The sequence below is a fragment of the Sardina pilchardus genome, chromosome 22, assembly GCF_963854185.1.
Source record: "Sardina pilchardus chromosome 22, fSarPil1.1, whole genome shotgun sequence".
Taxonomy (NCBI): Eukaryota; Metazoa; Chordata; class Actinopteri; order Clupeiformes; family Clupeidae; genus Sardina; species Sardina pilchardus.
The window spans coordinates 1,124,591-1,142,090 of record NC_085015.1 but is presented as its reverse complement, the minus strand read 5'-3'; the positions used below and the strand labels follow the sequence as shown (position 1 = coordinate 1,142,090).

Sequence of the window (17,500 nt, the reverse complement as noted above, 5' to 3'; positions counted from 1 at the left end):
TAAGAAACCAAATCAAAATTGTGATTAGGTTATAAGAAATCAAATAAAAATCGTGATTAGGTTATAAGAAACCAAATCAAAATCGTGATTAGGTTATAAGAAATCAAATAAAAAGCGCTGTTTCAATCAATGCTGTCGCCAAATCTCAAAAGCTGCAATAACTGGTGCAGCTGGCAACTCGGACTCAGTGGTTAGTAATGTGACATTTATGTTTTTTAAAAAACTCATGTTATTAGTTTGTGACAGATAGTCAGAAGTACTCCACACGATTGCTAATTCTATAATGATGAATAATTATGGGATATTATATGGAAGTTATTGTCATGCTTGGAGTAGTAGCTAGAGCTCTTCATATTGTTCAGTATGTTATCTTGCCATGCAGTTCATTGGTTTTCAATGTGTTATACAGTGAATCTTAAACTTAAACTTAACCCACAAATAAAAATGCAATATTACACAATCTGTTTTGAATATTGAATATGTGTTATTTCTTAATGCATTGCTTAAACTTTTGAATATTGAATATGTGTTATTTTTTAATGCATTGCTTAAACATTTGAATATTGAATATGTGTTATTTCTTAATGCTTTGCTTTTTCTTTGCTGAACATATACAGTACCTCACGTTCCTTCTGGGCTCTTGGGATACATTTTGTTGAAAGTTGGGATGCTTATGCCGTGATCCTTTAGTCTCGTTAAATCTCATACGTCGTCGTCCCGTCGACGCTCAGCTGTCTCTGGACATTTCTCCAGAACACGAAAACATGGCCCTCATTCTCCCTGAATGGGAGTAAAATGGGGTATGGTCATAATATTATAATATAATAAGTATGGTCATTGTGAATTAATAAAATCATTTTTTAGCAACTCAACTTCACAAGTGCTGTCACATTTCTCCCGAGCCACGATGGGCATTAGCATGCTAGCTAGTCATTGTTATTGTTTTGTGCTACTTGCTTTTTTAGCAATCCGGCTGGAAAACAAATAGTTACGTATTGCACGCACAGTAAGGCCGTGAATTGGTAACCGGATAAAAGCAGTAATGTAATCTAGTAATCTTGAATTTCCCCTTGGGGATCAATAAAGTATCTATCTATCTATCTATCTATCTATCTAGTGTGTAAATGCATTACATCCTCATTAAAACAACCAACACAGTACAAATACAGAGAAAATACATGTCATCTCATCTCAACTGTGGGCACAGCCGCACAGCCATGTTTGTCATAGGCCCACCTGGGGGTACTGTACTCGCAAGCACTCATGTCAACCCCAAGGGAGGCTACACATGTTTGGTGTGCTGTATGTCTCAGTTGATGTGCCATACCTGAGCTGAGTGTGTGCGTGCGTTTGTGTGTGTGTGCGTGTGTGTGTGTGTGAGAGAGAACAATTGTGTGTGTGAGCAGTTGAGTGTGTCTTGAGAGTGTGTGTGTGAGCAGTTGAGTGTGTCTTGAGAGTGTGTGTGAGCAGTTGAGTGTGTCTTGAGACAGTTTGTCAGATGAATAGCTGTTGGAGTATGTGGTCGTGTGTGTGTGCGATCATGAGTTTATAGGAGGATCTGTGTGCGTGGTGTGTGATCATGAGTTTGTAGGAGAACCATGTGTGTACTGTATGTGTGTGTGTCTGTGTGTGTGTGTGGGATCATGAATTTGTAGGTGGAGAAAAAAGAGAGAGAGAGAGTAGAGGTGGCGACTAACAAGGTACCCTAAATAAAATTTATTATTAGGGCCCGAGCACCGAGGTGCGGCCACTGAAAGTGGCTGCACCGTAGGTGCAAGGCCCTATTGTTTTTGCTCAGATTATTAGGGCCCGAGCACCGAGGTGCGGCCACTGAAAGTGGCTGCACCGTAGGTGCAAGGCCCTATTGTTTTTGCTCAGATTATTATTATTATTATTATACTTCTATTCCTCTTACCCTTAACTTTTTCGCCCTTTTTCACCAACTTCACATGCACTAAAACTCTTGTAATTTGGCATCTAGATGTGGAATTGTTATCTGTACTTAGAGACAAAGGTTTGGCCCAGGGTGTGGCTCAGGGACTGTATAGCGCCACCTAGCGCGCCGTCTACTGTGGTTGACGCATACATTCACGGAAATGAACCATATTTGGTGGACATGTGTGTTGTATTATTCTGAACAAGTTTTACATTTAAACTATATAGTGAATATTAAAAGAATTTGAATTATGTGAGATTTTCTGATTTTTGCACATCATGTATTTTGAAATACTTCTCCTAGACGGTTTATCGAAACTATGTCATTTCAGCACTAAAATGATCTTGAGGGGTTGCCCAAGAGAAATTGCGACCAGATTTTTGAATTTCAAAAGTATATTGAAATGGCGAAGGTTTGAATCCAGGCGTCTTGTAAAAGAAACAGGAAGTTGGCGTTATAGGCAGAAAACAGTGACTAATTTGGATCAAATTAAGTGGAGTATTAGTTAGTGTGTTTGTAGTCACAGTCATATACAAGTTTTAATGTGGCATTAATTCTGTCACTCAATAGTGTATTAATGATCGTGGTTGACACATAGTTTTACCTAAAATATTATGAAGTGAGTTTACAAATATTAATACTCATATGAACCTATGCTGAAATTTTGGCGTTAGCCACATTAACAGAAAGTGAGTTATTCAGGTTTTCATATGACTATGGTCTCTCCTATCCGCTCCTTTCTGCCCGCGCGTGTTACACACAGAACTACTGTCTTAGCCCCATGACCCCCCTCTCTCCCAGCTGGATGTCTCTCTAACCTCCCCCGCTTGCTACACAGAGACTCAGACACAGACACAGACACAGACACAGACACACACACACACACACACACACACACACACACACAGAGTCAAGAATGACAGTGTGATGCAAAGTAAAAGGTAAAGAAAAGATCATGTGTATGAAGATTTTACTCAGGTTAAGTCATTTTTGTGATTGAATTGGGGAGTGACTAAGTCAGACCCAAGTTCTAATCCTCGTAAAAATGCTTGGTTGGAATGGCATGTAATAACCAGAATACAGTAAAGTCATGTATTTTGAAACACTCAGACGGTTTACCGAATCAAACCAAGGGTTTATCGAATCATATCATATCAGCAGTAAAATGATGAGGGGTTGCCCAAGAGGAATTGTGAAGTATATTGAAATGGTGAATGTTTGAATTGGGGTGTCTTTTAAGACACAAAAAGGCCGCAAGGGGCATTGATGGGCCCAAGCACCTGCGGTCCGTGACCCAAATGGGACTCCTGGTCACTCAATCACTCACTCACACACACACACACACACTCTCACTCACACACACACACTCCCCTCACTCACTCACTCACACACACACACACACACACACACACACACACACACACACACACACACACACACACACACACAGACACACACACAACCTCTCACTGCTCTCCCAGCACCGCTGGTCAGTGTGTGATTCACCTCACTGTGTGTTCACTGTGTGCTGTGTGTGTTCACTAATTCGGTTAAATTGGGTTACATGCAGAGAAATTAATTTCTCTCACGGGATCAAAAAAGTGTATATTCTATTGATCCATTTGTCTCTACCCCCTCTGTCTCTCTCTCTCTCTCTCTCTCTGTCTCTCTCTCTCTCTCTCTCTCTCTCTCAGCTGCATTGTTCCCCCTCCCCCGTTCTTTCCACACAGACACACACACACACACACACACACATATACACACACACTCTCTCTCCCTTCCTTGATCCACATGAAAATGAATGGCCAGATTTGCCATGAGTCGGTCAAGAATGACAGTGTGATGTAAAGTAAAAGGTAAAGAAAAAGTCATGTGTATGATGATTTTATTCAGGTTAAATCATTTTTAGTGATTGAATTGGGGACTGACTAAGCCAGACCCAAGTTCTTATCCTCACAAAAATGCTTGGTTGGAATAGCATGTAATAACCAGAATACAGAAAAGTCAAACAATCATGACTTAGTTATGTTTTGTTTACATCAAGACACACACACACATTAAATACAGCAACAGGTTTTATGAATTCAATGATCTGAAGCAAAGATATTGATGTAAGCCTTACAGATGCATGATTTACAGTACACCAATCAACACACTGGTTATCTGGTGTTAGTGCTACCACTAGTCAGAGACAGAGCTCTGGCTTAGAGTGTGGCTTAGGGACTCTAGAGCCCACCTAGCGCATTGTCTGTTGTGGTTGACACATACATTCACGAAAATGAACCAAATTTGGGTGGCATGTGTGTTATTGCTATAGCTATTCAGAGACAGCGATCTGGTCAAGGGTGTCTTAGGGACTGTATAACGCCACCTAGCGCATTGTCTGTTGTGTTTGACACACATTCACGAAAATGAACCAAATTTGGTGGGCTTGTGCGTAATTGCTATCGATAGTCAGAGATAGAGCTCTGGCCTGGGGTGTGGCTTAGGGACTCTATAGCGCCACCTAGCGTGTTGTCTGTTGTGGTTGACACACACATTCAGGAAAATTGACCAAATTTGGTGGGCATGTGTGTTGCTCATGCACATGCCCACCAACACGCACATGTTGCTTTGTTAGATTCCGAAATGTCACATGTCTCCGCACCGCAGGTGCTCGGGCCCGCCATCGCCGCTTGCGGCTATATTTATTATTATTATTATTATTTAGAACATGGACATTAAGGAGAACCCACTGCTAAATTATCAAGAACCCGTTTATAACCTGCTACCTGATTCACAACAACAAGCCGTGTTTTTACCTTTTTACATGTAACACCACTCGAGGCACTAACACCTTACAGCGCTCAAGGCACTACCGAGGTACTACCACCTTACACCTTACACCACTAGAGGCACTGCCACCTTACACCACTAGAGGCATTACTATATTACACCACTAGAGGCATTACCACCTTACACCACTAGAGGCATTACCATATTACACCACTAGAGGTCAGTATGTTCATGCCCTTCACAGAGCCTTGTATCAGAATCAGTTTTATTGGCCAAATCTACTCACATGTGAGAGGAATGTGACTATACAATGGGTGCCTCTCATTATGCCTCCTCGATCCTCGACGCTCGATCCTCGAGGGGCGTTCCCACTGATCTATAACTAACACTGGATAGACTATCCCATTGTTTCCCCCCCATCATTCTTTATGTAGATCAGTGAGGATCGAGGCATCGAGGAGCGAGGGAGGACGTATAAACGCTACATGAAACGCACCCAGAGAGTTTGGACAGCAGATCATGGGCGCCATGTTGGAGGCCAACATCAGATGACTCTACAGTGGAACCCTGTGGGATACATGCGATATGAGCACTGCCTGTTCCGCGCTGTTTCAGTATTACACTATCAGGGGTGGCATCATATCAATATCACACTATAACACTATCAGGGGTGGCATCATATCAATATCACACTATAACACTATCAGGGGTGGCATCATATCAATATCACACTATAACACTATCAGGGGTGGCATCTTATCAATATCTACAGTATAACACTATCAGGGGTGGCATCATATCAATATCTATAACACTATCAGGGGTGGCATCATATCAATATCTATTACACTATAACACTATCAGGGGTGGCATCATATCAATATCTATAACACTATCAGGGGTGGCATCTTATCAATATCACACTATAACACTATCAGGGGTGGCATCATATCAATATCTACACTATCAGGGGTGGCATCATATCAATATCTATTACACTATCAGGGGTGGCATCATATCAATATCACACTATAACACTATCAGGGGTGGCATCATATCAATATCACACTATAACACTATCAGGGGTGGCATCATATCAATATCTATAATACTATCAGGGGTGGCATCATATCAATATAACACTATCAGGGGTGGCATCATATCAATATAACACTATCAGGGGTGGCATCATATCAATATCACACTATTACACTATCAGGGGTGGCATCATATCAATATCTATTACACTATCAGGGGTGGCATCTTATCAATATCACACTATAACACTATCAGGGGTGGCATCATATCAATATCTACACTATCAGGGGTGGCATCATATCAATATCTATTACACTATCAGGGGTGGCATCATATCAATATCACACTATAACACTATCAGGGGTGGCATCATATCAATATCTATAACACTATCAGGGGTGGCATCTTATCAATATCACACTATAACACTATCAGGGGTGGCATCATATCAATATCTACACTATCAGGGGTGGCATCATATCAATATCTATTACACTATCAGGGGTGGCATCCATTTTTCCTGCCCATTCTAGCAACTCAGGAGACTCAGAGAGTGAGGACCCGTAGCCGTCCTTCTACATGCCTGTTGTGACATAGATTAGATTAGATAAGATGAACTTTGTTGTTGGGATGAGACATTTGTCTGTTATAGTGCTGCATACAGCAGCTTATCCTACAAAACCACACACATATTCAACACCACTCACAGTAACACACACCTATTCAACACCACTCAGTAACACACACCTATTCAACACCACTCACAATAACACACACCGTATTCAACACCACTCACAGTAACACACACCTATTCAACACCACTCACAGTAACACACACCTATTCAACACCACTCACAGTAACACACACCTATTCAACACCACTCACAGTAACACACACCTATTCAACACCACATCCTACAATGACACACATATTCAACACCAATCACAATAACACACACCTATTCAACACCACATCCTACAAAAACACACACCTATTCGACACCTATTTAAAAAGCCTTTAAAAAGGCACAGCCTTCGATGTTTAAAGTGTAATGAAAGGCAGAGTTCAACAACAGAAATGAAAGACAGAGCAGAGAGACTGTGTGTGTGCGTGCCTGTGTCTGTATGTGTGTGTGTGTGTGTGTGTGTGTGTGTGTGTGTGTGTGTAGTGTAAAGAGCAGGAGGGCAGAGAGACAATATGAGCAAAAAACAATGAACAAGCAGGGAGCCATTAGAGAGGAGAGAGAGAACCATGAATGGAGAGAGAGACGGATGGAGGGATAGAGAGAAACAGAAGAGAGAAGGATAAGCAGAGAAAGAAAGACAGGAAGGAAGGAAGAAAGAGGGATAAGCAGAGAAAGAGAGAGAGGAAGAGAAAGGAGGAGAGAAGGGGGTGCTGTGGCTCTGATAACTCTCACTGGCTCTGAGTCTTACAGCGCCGGCGGCCATCTTGATTAATCACCTCAGCAGTGCCCATGGAGGGGGGGGGGGGGGGGGGGGGGGGAGGCACTGGGACTTGGTGTGATGGAGGGAGAGGACAAGCAAGGGAGACAGAGAGAGATGTGGTAGAGGAAGAGAAGAGAGAGAGAGAAAGCGAGTGGAGGAAGAGAGAGAGTAAGTGAGTGACACATGGAGGGATAGAGAGAGAGAGAGAGAGAGAGAAAAGGATGGAGGAAGAGAGAAAGCAGGTGATACATGGAGGGAGAGAGAGAGAGAGAGAGAGAGAGAGAGAGAGAAAAGGATGGAGGAAGAGAGAAAGCAGGTGATACATGGAGGGAGAGAGAGAGAGAGAGAGAGAGAGAAAAGGATGGAGGAAGAGAGAAAGCAGGTGATACATGGAGGGAGAGAGAGAGAGAGAGAGAGAGAGAGAGAGAGAGAAGGATGGAGGAAGAGAGAAAGCAGGTGATACATGGAGGGAGAGAGAGAGAGAGAGAGAGAGAGAGAGAGAGAGCGTTAGGTGGACTGTGTTGCTCCCCTGACTGTTAAACACTGAACTCACTGAACCTTGCAGAATCCACCCGAAACCTAGAGGCTCACTCACACAAACACACACACACACACACACACACACATACACACACACATTCTCTCTCTCTCTCTCTCTCTCTCTCTCTCTCTCTCTCTCTCTCTCTTTCTGAACCCTACAGAGTCCATCCAAAACCTAGAAACACACACACTCATATCATTGAATTCAATAAAGCGTTATTGGCATGGATGCCACTGTAACATGCCTGCTAACGCTCATTAGCATGTTACATTAGCCTACATGATGTTTCATTTAGCATCTACTGTAACATGGCTGCTAACGCTCATTAGCATGTTACATTAGCCTACATGATGTTTCATTTAACATCTACTGTAACATGGCTGCTAACGCTCATTAGCATGTTACATTAGCCTACATGATGTTTCATTTAGCATCTACTGTAACATGGCTGCTAACGTTCATGTCACGAAATGGACGGACAAGAAGTATATTTTATGTCTTTTACTGAAGTACTCAAACACAGTACATCTCATACATTGATAACTGACTCACGAGCCACTTAACTCACGCAGTGCGTATGACGTATCATTCTCTATTGACTTAGACCTTATCAAAATAAAAGCTATGTCTCATCACATCTCCCCCTTAAGTTTGTTTCTCAATCCACAAATAATTAAGTTCTAATTCAAAATAATTCTAGGTCTTCGCACTCTTTCTATACCCATGTTTATGTTAAACTGACTGTACTAAATCATTACAGTAACCTTTCCTGTAAAGAACATATTATAACATTTTGTAGTATTTACTTTTTAACAACAACTTAAACCGTTAATTACTCATTTTCTTTAAACTAGGCATTCATCGGACAAAGTCCTTGAGCTTCACAGGAGTCTGGATTGTTCTCCCTGATGACCTCTTGACCATGGGAACTGGTGTGGACGGCGACTGGACCGGCACTCCCTCTGGTGATGCCTGGTCTGGAGCCTTTGGTACGGATGCGGGCTGAGCTGGCTCACTCGTGGTCACACCAGCATGTTCCTCTGGTGGTGTCTGTCCATCCAGGCTGGGTTGCTCTGGGATGAGCTGCAGGTGGCGTCGGTTTCGATGTGTGACTGTGCCTTGCTCAGTTCTCACCACGTATGACCGTGGCTCTGGTGTATTGGAGACTATCACACCAGGAGTCGTCCATCTCTTTTCCCCATCCAGCTTGACCTTTACCTGCTGACCAGGGTGTAGAGCTGGAAGGTCACGCGCAGAGTGTCTCCTGTTGTAGAAGAATCTGTAGGCCTGCTTTGTCTGTCTGTCTTTTGCTTCAAACTGCTTAAGATTGACATTGCGGGGCTGCAGATGTTCTGTGAGAGTGGGGACTCTCGTTCTGATCTGGCGACCAACTGCAAGCTGGGCAGGGCTCTGTCCAGTAGACTGAATTGGGGTGGCTCTGTAGTTCATCCACGCCAAGTGTGGGTCTGGTTGGCGCAAGATGCGTTTGGCAGTCTGTACTGCTCGCTCTGCAGCACCATTTGCTTGCGGGTAGTGCGGGCTTGATGTTGTATGCTGGAAGTCATATGTGTTCTTGAACTCACTGAACTCTGCTGACACGAACTGCGTGCCATTATCAGTGATGATCTCGAGGGGAATACCCCAGCGTACAAACATGCTCTTGAGGCGACTGACCACTTGCTTGCTAGTTATACTAGGCAGGTGGGCTATCTCTATATCACGGGAATAATAGTCGACTGCTACTAAGTAGTGTTTCCCGTCTAACTCGAACAGATCAGCAGCTATCTTCTGCCATGGCCCATTAGGTAATGGAGTAGTCATTAATGTCTCTCTGTTCTGAGTAGGTTTGTGTGTGATGCAAAACTCACAGGTTGTAACGCACCTAGTAATGTCCGGTCCGATGCCCGGCCACCACACTGACATCTTGGCTCTCTCCCGGCTCTTGGTCAAGCCGAAGTGACCCTCGTGGAGCTTGGACAGCACTTCCATCCGCTGTGACCCCGGGATGACGATTCTGTCGTCGTACAGCAACAAGCCGTCGGCTTCAGAAAGGTGAGCTCTCGCTTTGTGATAGCCCTGGAGCGTGTGTGGCAACTGCGACATTGACGTTGGCCAGCCGTGACGGATGTAGTGGGTAACTCTCTGCAGATCCTCATCCTGGAGGGTCGCTGCTCGGATCTTCTCCAGTCTGTCGTCCGACACCGGTCTGGTAGCCATCACCGCTTGCACGTAGGCTTTCACATCCTCGTCAGTATCTGACGTTTCACTGACTTTCAGTGGGTTTCGGGACAGTGTGTCCGCAATTATCAGTTGTTTGCCTGGCACATGTACTGCCTTCACGCTGAACCTCATGAGGCGCATTAGCAAGCGCTGGCATCTCAGTGGTGCTTTATCTAGGTCATAGGTGTTAATCAAGGGTACTAACGGTTTGTGGTCGGTTTCTAGACGAAAGCTCTCCATGCCGTGTAGGTAACGCGCAAACCGTTCGCATGCCCAGACCCCCGCCAGACACTCCTTTTCGATCTGCGAGTATCTACGCTCTGTCTCTGTCAAAGTGCGTGAGCAGAATGCCACCGGGCGTAGAGTATCTCCCTGGTCTTGGAGAAGGGTGGCTCCTAGGCCATAACTACTAGCATCTGCACTCACCACCGTCCGCTTGCTGGGGTCATAGTAGGCCAACACTGGTGCTGTGACCAGCATCTCCTTTACCTCTTCGAGGGCCTGTTCTTGGGCGGCACCCCACACCCACTGGACATCACTCCTCAGCAGGGAGCTGACCGGATGCAGGACGGTGGCCAGGTGAGGCAAGAACTTGGCCAGGTAATTCACCATACCCAGCATTTGGCGGAGTTCACTGACATTCTGGGGGCTTGGCATGTCAGTTATGGCTTTGACCTTGTCACTATCAGGCTTTATTCCATCAGCTCCAATGACGTGCCCGAAGTACCGTAGCTCTGGCTGTGCAAAGTGGCACTTGTCTTTGTTGAGCTTAAGCCCTGATGCCTTGATTGTCTGCATTACAGCTTTCAGGTTGCTGTCGTGCTCTGCTTTGGTCTTCCCAGACACTAATATATCGTCCATCACCACGACTGTGCCTTTGTGTCCACGTAGCAGGGTGCTCATTTCCCTCTGAAATATTTCAGGAGCGGAGGTGATTCCGAAAGGCAACCTTTTAAAACAGAATCTCCCTGCTGGAGTAATGAAAGTAGTCAGCCTCTGGCTGGCTGAGTCCAGGGGTAACTGCCAAAAGCCGCTGGACGCGTCGAGGGTCGAGAAGACAGCGGCCCCTGACAGCGTCGGCGCCACATCTTCCAGCGTAGGCAAGATGAACCTCTCTCTCCTTACTGCTTCATTCAGTCGCTTTAGGTCCACGCAGATACGGACTTTGCCGTTCTTCTTGACCACTGGCACCATCGGCGCGCACCAGTCCGTGGCCTCTCTCACCTCCTCGATGATCCCCAGCGACTGCATGCGAGCAAGCTCCTGCTCCACCTTTGTGAGCAGTGGGAAGGGGACACGCCGTGGGGTTGTGATACTGTAGGGCTGAGCATCCTCTCTGAGCTCAATTTTGACTGGTTTACAATTTAGACGCCCTATATCACCGAAGACACTGTCACACTCCAACTCGTCCACTCTCAGCACTAGTCCCATCTTGCATGCAACTGCACGGCTGAGCAGATTGTTTGTGCACGCGCCACTCACAACATATATCCAAAAGCTGTATTTTTGCCCCTTTCGTTCAGTGGTAGCCAGGAACTTTCCCATGCACTGAAGCTTGCCCCCAGGACTGCGCACGTCTGCTGCTGTCTGGCACAGGGTTGGTCGCATAGGGAGGCTGAGATATGAGCTGTGTGCCATGACCGTAATATCTGCCCCGGTGTCTATTTTAAACCGTAGCATTTTGCCACATATTGGGAGATCAATGTGCCATCTTTCATCTGCACTGTTCTCATTGCAAACAGACCCCAAAAAGAATGCACCCATTGACTCTTCATCTTCGTTCTGTGTGGTTATTTCTTTTACAGTCTTTGTTTTGCACACAATCTCAAAATGTCCCGTCTTATTGCATTTTCGGCACGTTTTCCCATATGCAGGGCACGCGCCCATCTCGTGCTCCCTATTGCACCTCGTGCACTTTCCCTCTGTTGTTCTATCTTTGCTTTCGCCTTTCCACTTCGTAGTGAAGCCCTTTTTAAACTTTCTGAACTGTTGTGTTTGACTTCGTTCACTTCACTGTCCGTTCTCATTTGTGTTTGTTTTTTCACAAGCTCCGACTGGCGAGCCATTCGGATTGCCTTCTCTAATGTGAGCTCGGGCTCTAGCTGAAGTTTCTGGGACACTTCACCATCCGCGATCCCGATGACTAGTCTGTCCCGTATCTGTTCATCCTTGCTAGCCCCAAAGTCACAGTGCTCTGCTAGCTCGTACAAGTGACGTACAAAAGCCTCAACACTTTCCCCACTCTGTTGGGAGCGTCGGTGAAAACAGGCACGTTCGTGTATAACATTACGTTTGGGCACAAAATGTTCATCAAACTTTGCCACTACGTTATCAAAGTAATTCACCTCTTGCTGCACAGTGAATGTAAAAGTGCTAAACACAGGCTCGGCGTCTTTGCCCATAGCATACAGAAGGGAATTTACTTGTACATCCTGGTCTTCCTTATCCAGCTTTGTTGCTATTCGAAAGCGTGCAAACCGTTGCTTCCACATCGGCCATGTAGAAGGCTGTGTGAAGTCGAATGCGTCGGGCGTGTGGAACTTCGGCATTTTCCTCGTTGTTCTCACCGTCCTCCCTTTCGTCGCTTTTCTGTACTTCACTTAGCAACTCACTGCCGCTTTTCTCTCTCTCTCACTTCCGAGGCGTTTAAGCCACCACTTCTGACACCATGTCACGAAATGGACGGACAAGAAGTATATTTTATGTCTTTTACTGAAGTACTCAAACACAGTACATCTCATACATTGATAACTGACTCACGAGCCACTTAACTCACGCAGTGCGTATGACGTATCATTCTCTATTGACTGAGACCTTATCAAAATAAAAGCTATGTCTCATCACAGTTCATTAGCATGTTACATTAGCCTACATGATGTTTCATTTAACATCTACTGTAACATGGTGGCTAACGCTCATTAGCATGTTACATTAGCCTACATGATGTTTCATTTAGCATCTAGTGTAACATGCCTGCTAACGCTCATTAGCATGTTACATTAGCCTACATGATGTTTCATTTAGCATCTAGTGTAACATGCCTGCTAACGCTCATTAGCATGTTACATTAGCCTACATGATGTTTCATTTAGCATCTACTGTAACATGGCTGCTAACGCTCATTAGCATGTTACATTAGCCTACATGATGTTTCATTTAGCATCTACTGTATGGCTGCTAACGCTCATTAGCATGTTACATTAGCCTACATGATGTTTCATTTAGCATCTACTGTATGGCTGCTAACGCTCATTAGCATGTTACATTAGCCTACATGATGTTTCATTTAGCATCTACTACATTCCCGCTCTCAGACATGTTATGAATTTCCTACATGAGCGGATTGGTGATACAGAAATGCATTTTTCACTCACAAAGGCAAAGTGGATCAGGCTAATTTAACAAAACATGTTCAACTAGAAATGTGCATCTCCGCGGAGGAGCTGCAAGAGTGGGCTTGCTCACCAGGGGGCAGTGTTGTCAACACCTGAACAGTCCCCCATTCATTTCAATGGGACCGAAAACCGGAGAAAAACATGAATACCGGAAAAACGGCAACAGGCAGCCACCCGAAAATAAGTGGCATAATACACCGGATCGGGCCTGATTTTTTAGTGTTGGAACCGCGTCGATAGCTCAAACGTCTCGGAGAAGAGGCTCAAACGCTCAAACGCTCTAGGTGAAGAGGCGTCTTAAAAAAGTGGGTGAACAGGAATAATAAATAAGAAGTAAACTTAAGAAGAACAATAGTGGGCCTTGCTATACAGCAAGCCCACTAATTATTTTGATTTGGCATTATTAGTAAGACAAATCAATCTTCATTTGCAAGCCACACTAACATCAAAGTGCAAAATGAAATGAAAGTGACAAGGAGCTTAAAGTTCAGACCCAAATAAAACACTCTGCGCACGGGAGGCTTAATAGCCTACTACGGAATCTCGAAAGAGACAGACAATTTAACTGATGACCGCGCACAACGTACGCACTCATACGTAAGGACCGAATATACTGCACACCGGCAATCAAGGCAGTTTGAAGCAGCATAAAAGAGCTGCACAACTCAAATGTGCATCTGAAGACTTATTAGTGTTATCATTATTTTAATATTCAAACCAATAACAGGCCATAAATGTGCCAGTCTTTTGCTTTGGCAGCCAAAACCTCATTCCTAGGAGGCCCAACCAGGAAGTCTGGCTTTCACCATACTGTGTGTGTGTGTGTGTGTATGTGTGCATGTGTGTGTGTGTGTGTGTGTGTGTGTGTCCGTCCTGTGTGTTTTTGATGCTCCTCCTCTTTCTTTTCATTTTGTTCTTCTCCTCCACTGCTCATCCTCTCATAGAAGGCTGGCTAATATCTCCTCTCCTCTTTCTCTCTGTCCCTCGTTCATCTCCTCCACTGCTTTATATCTCCTCTCCTCTTTTTCTCTGTCCCTTGTTTATATCCTCCTCTGCTTTATATCTCCTCTCTTTCTCTCTGTCCCTCGTTCTTCTCCTCCACTGTTTTATATCTCCTCTCTTCCTCTCTTTCTCTCTGTCCCTCGTTCTTCTCCTCCACTGCTGTATATCTCCTCTCTTCCTCTCTTTCTCTCTGTCCCTCGTTCATCTCCTCCACTGCTTTATATCTCTTCTCTTCCTCTCCTTTTCTCTGTCCCTCGTTCTTTGAAGTGCTCTTGGTGACAGTGACCATGTGGAGCATCAAAGACCTCAGCGCTCCTCCCACCACCAAGCTGAGCATCAAGGCTATCACACACACACACACACACACACACACACACACATGCACACACACGCGCACACACACACACACGTGCACGCGCACACACACACACGCACACACACACACACACATGCACGCATGCACACAGCACGCATGCACGCGCACACACACACACACACGCACGCACGAACGCACACACACACACACACGCACGCACGAACGCACGCACACACACAGCTCTTCCCCAGTTCTATATCATATGGTAATCAACTCTATCTCAACTCTAGTTAGCGGTGGTTAGCTCTTTCTCAGTAGATTTGGTTAGCAGTGGTAAGTCATTTTCCAGCAGTTGTAGTTAGCAATTGTCAGCTATGTCCAGTTGTTATCAGCAGTGATCATCTCTGTATCTGCTCTACCTAGTGGTATTTAGTTCTTTCCCAGCTTTGCTAGTTAGCAGTGGTTAGCTCTTTCTCAGCTGTTCTAGATAGCGATTGTTAGTTCGGGCCCAGTTGTTTTTAGAGGTGATCAACTCGTTCTCAACTGTAGTTACGGGGCAACTCAACGGCACTACGGTGGAAGCTGGGAACCTACAGCTTTTCTGACAACTGAATGCTAGCCCATCTTTTTAACCGCTACGGTACTTTAGCGTACCTTAGCCTTACCTAGTTAGCGCGGTGGTTAGCTCTTTCTCAGCTGTTCTGGTTAGTGGTGCTTAACTCTATCTCTGCTCTAGTTAGCGATGGTTAGCTCTTTCTCAGTTGTTTGAGTGTTAGCGGTGGTTAGCTCTTTCTCAGTTGTTTCTAGTTAGCGATGGATAGCTCTTTCTCAGTTGTTTGAGTGTTAGCGGTGGTTAGCTCTTTATCAGTTGTTTCTAGTTAGCGATGGTTAGCTCTTTCTCAGCTTTTCTGGTTAGTGGTGCTTAACTCTATTACTGCTCTAGTTAACGGTGGTTAGCTCTTTCTCAGTTGTTTCTAGTTAGCGATGGTTAGCTCTTTCTCAGTTGTTTCTAGTTAGCTGTGGTTAGCTCAGTTTTAGCTCCAGTTCACCCTGCTCTGTCAGTTTGCTGATGTAGCATCCTCTACTCTAGTTAGCAGTGGTTAGCTCAGTCAGTTTGCTGATGTAGCATCCTCTACTCGGCTCACTATTTGCCTCCAAGCCAAGTGCGTAGATCAATAGAATCTGTGGACTTGGCTGCCAGGTGTGTGTGTGTGTGTGTGTGTGGGCTGTCAGGTAAAGGATCCATCAGCGCTGATGTATTCCCCTCGCCATCTCTGTCCCACCCATTTGGCTCACATATTGATATGCCTTGCTCTTAAATGCTAAGTGGCTCACACACACACACACACACACACACACACACACACACACACACACACACACACACACACACCACTGTGTCATCCCTCCCGCAGAAGGATGGCAGCAACTTATTAATTTGTTGTAAACTGGAAGAAGGATTAGAATGTTTACAACTTCTTATACAGGTGCAGCGATGGTACAGCCACACACACACACACACACACACACACACACACACACACACACACACACACACACACACACACTGACACAGGCGGATCCCTCAGCCGTGTGTGTACTCATATGTGTATGCCATCAGCGGTGTTGAACTATGGGCTTTCCCGCTGCTTCTGTGCCTGTGAGGGGGCTGAATGATTTTCCTGATGAAGTATGGGACTCAAAATGATGTAGAGCCGTCATGGCGCCGATGCAGAGCGCCCAGTTTCTCAAAGCCACATTAATTAGAGTGAAACCCAGTAATGATGTAGAGCCGTCATGGCAGCCGAGCGCCCAGTTTCTCAAAGCCACAGTAATTAGAGTGAAACCCAGTGGCAGCTATGTCCTCTGGTGGTTCCCAGAGTTCACTGAGTTTAAGAGGACTGCTCTGCTCACCTCAACACACACACACACACACACACACACACACACATACTGTAGAAACTTTTCACAGTCCACTCCGACTTAAAATCAAGCACACAGCCGCAAATGTGTACACACACAGGCACACGCATACACATGCACACACTCAAACACACACACACACACACACACACACACACACACACACACACACACACACACACACACACACACACACACACACACACACACACACTAAAATGCACTCCCAGTTCCTTTTGCATCTAAAAGCTGACATCAAGGAGACCATGAGAGAAACCAGGTGGACGGAGAGAGAACATGACCATGCGCGCAATCACACACGTGCGTGCTCGCACACACACACACACACACACGTACCATTATCAGAAGATCTCATGCACACACTTATAATTGACAGACTAGTACACACATAGATAAGCTCACACACACACACACACACACACACACTCTCTCTCTCTTGCACAGACACACAGACTCCTTTTCTCTATGGAGATGATGCTTATTAGACTGCATTAGGACAATAGGGGATAATGAAGCCTATGAGAGAGAGAGAGAGGAAGAGAGAGAGAGAAGGAGTGGAAGAGGGAGTGAAGAGAGAGCGAGGGAGCAAGGGAGAAGGAGGGAAAGAGTGAGAGAAAGAGCGAGGGAGCAGGAGGGAGAGAGAGAAGAGGTGGAGGAGAGAGCAAAAAGAAAAGGGGGGAGAGAGCCACAGTAAGAAAGCTTTGAAGTATAAAATGTGTCTTCTATGCAGTACCTGTACACACACACACACACAGACACACACACACACACACACACACACACACACACACACACACACACACACACACACACACACACACACACACCTTCAACTGGACAGAATCAGCTAACTCTGACACTTACACACACACACACACACACACACA

General features: G+C 45.2%; 2 protein-coding genes across 3 annotated transcripts in view; one reads left to right on the top strand and one right to left on the bottom strand.

Moving 5' to 3' along the window:
* The window catches only part of LOC134070209 (lipopolysaccharide-induced tumor necrosis factor-alpha factor homolog), a 40,099-nt gene extending 38,997 nt beyond the window's left edge, over nt 1-1,102 (top strand). For both annotated transcript variants that reach the window (XM_062526484.1, XM_062526483.1), the window contains exon 7: nt 1-1,102. This exon is cut by the window's left edge and continues 1,197 nt beyond it. The gene's annotated coding sequence lies outside the window, so the exon portion shown is untranslated.
* A 7,492-nt stretch (nt 1,103-8,594) lies between these two features.
* LOC134070480 (uncharacterized protein K02A2.6-like) lies at nt 8,595-11,387 on the bottom strand. The gene has a single exon (XM_062526857.1). The coding sequence runs from the start codon at nt 11,385-11,387 to the stop codon at nt 8,595-8,597; it is 2,793 nt and encodes a 930-aa protein (XP_062382841.1).
* Between the last annotated feature and the right edge of the window lie 6,113 nt (nt 11,388-17,500).

Excerpts from the sequence above, each read along its gene's own strand:
- LOC134070480 (XM_062526857.1), bottom strand. The coding sequence starts at position 11,387 with ATGGGACTAGTGCTGAGAGTGGACGAGTTGGAGTGTGACAGTGTCTTC.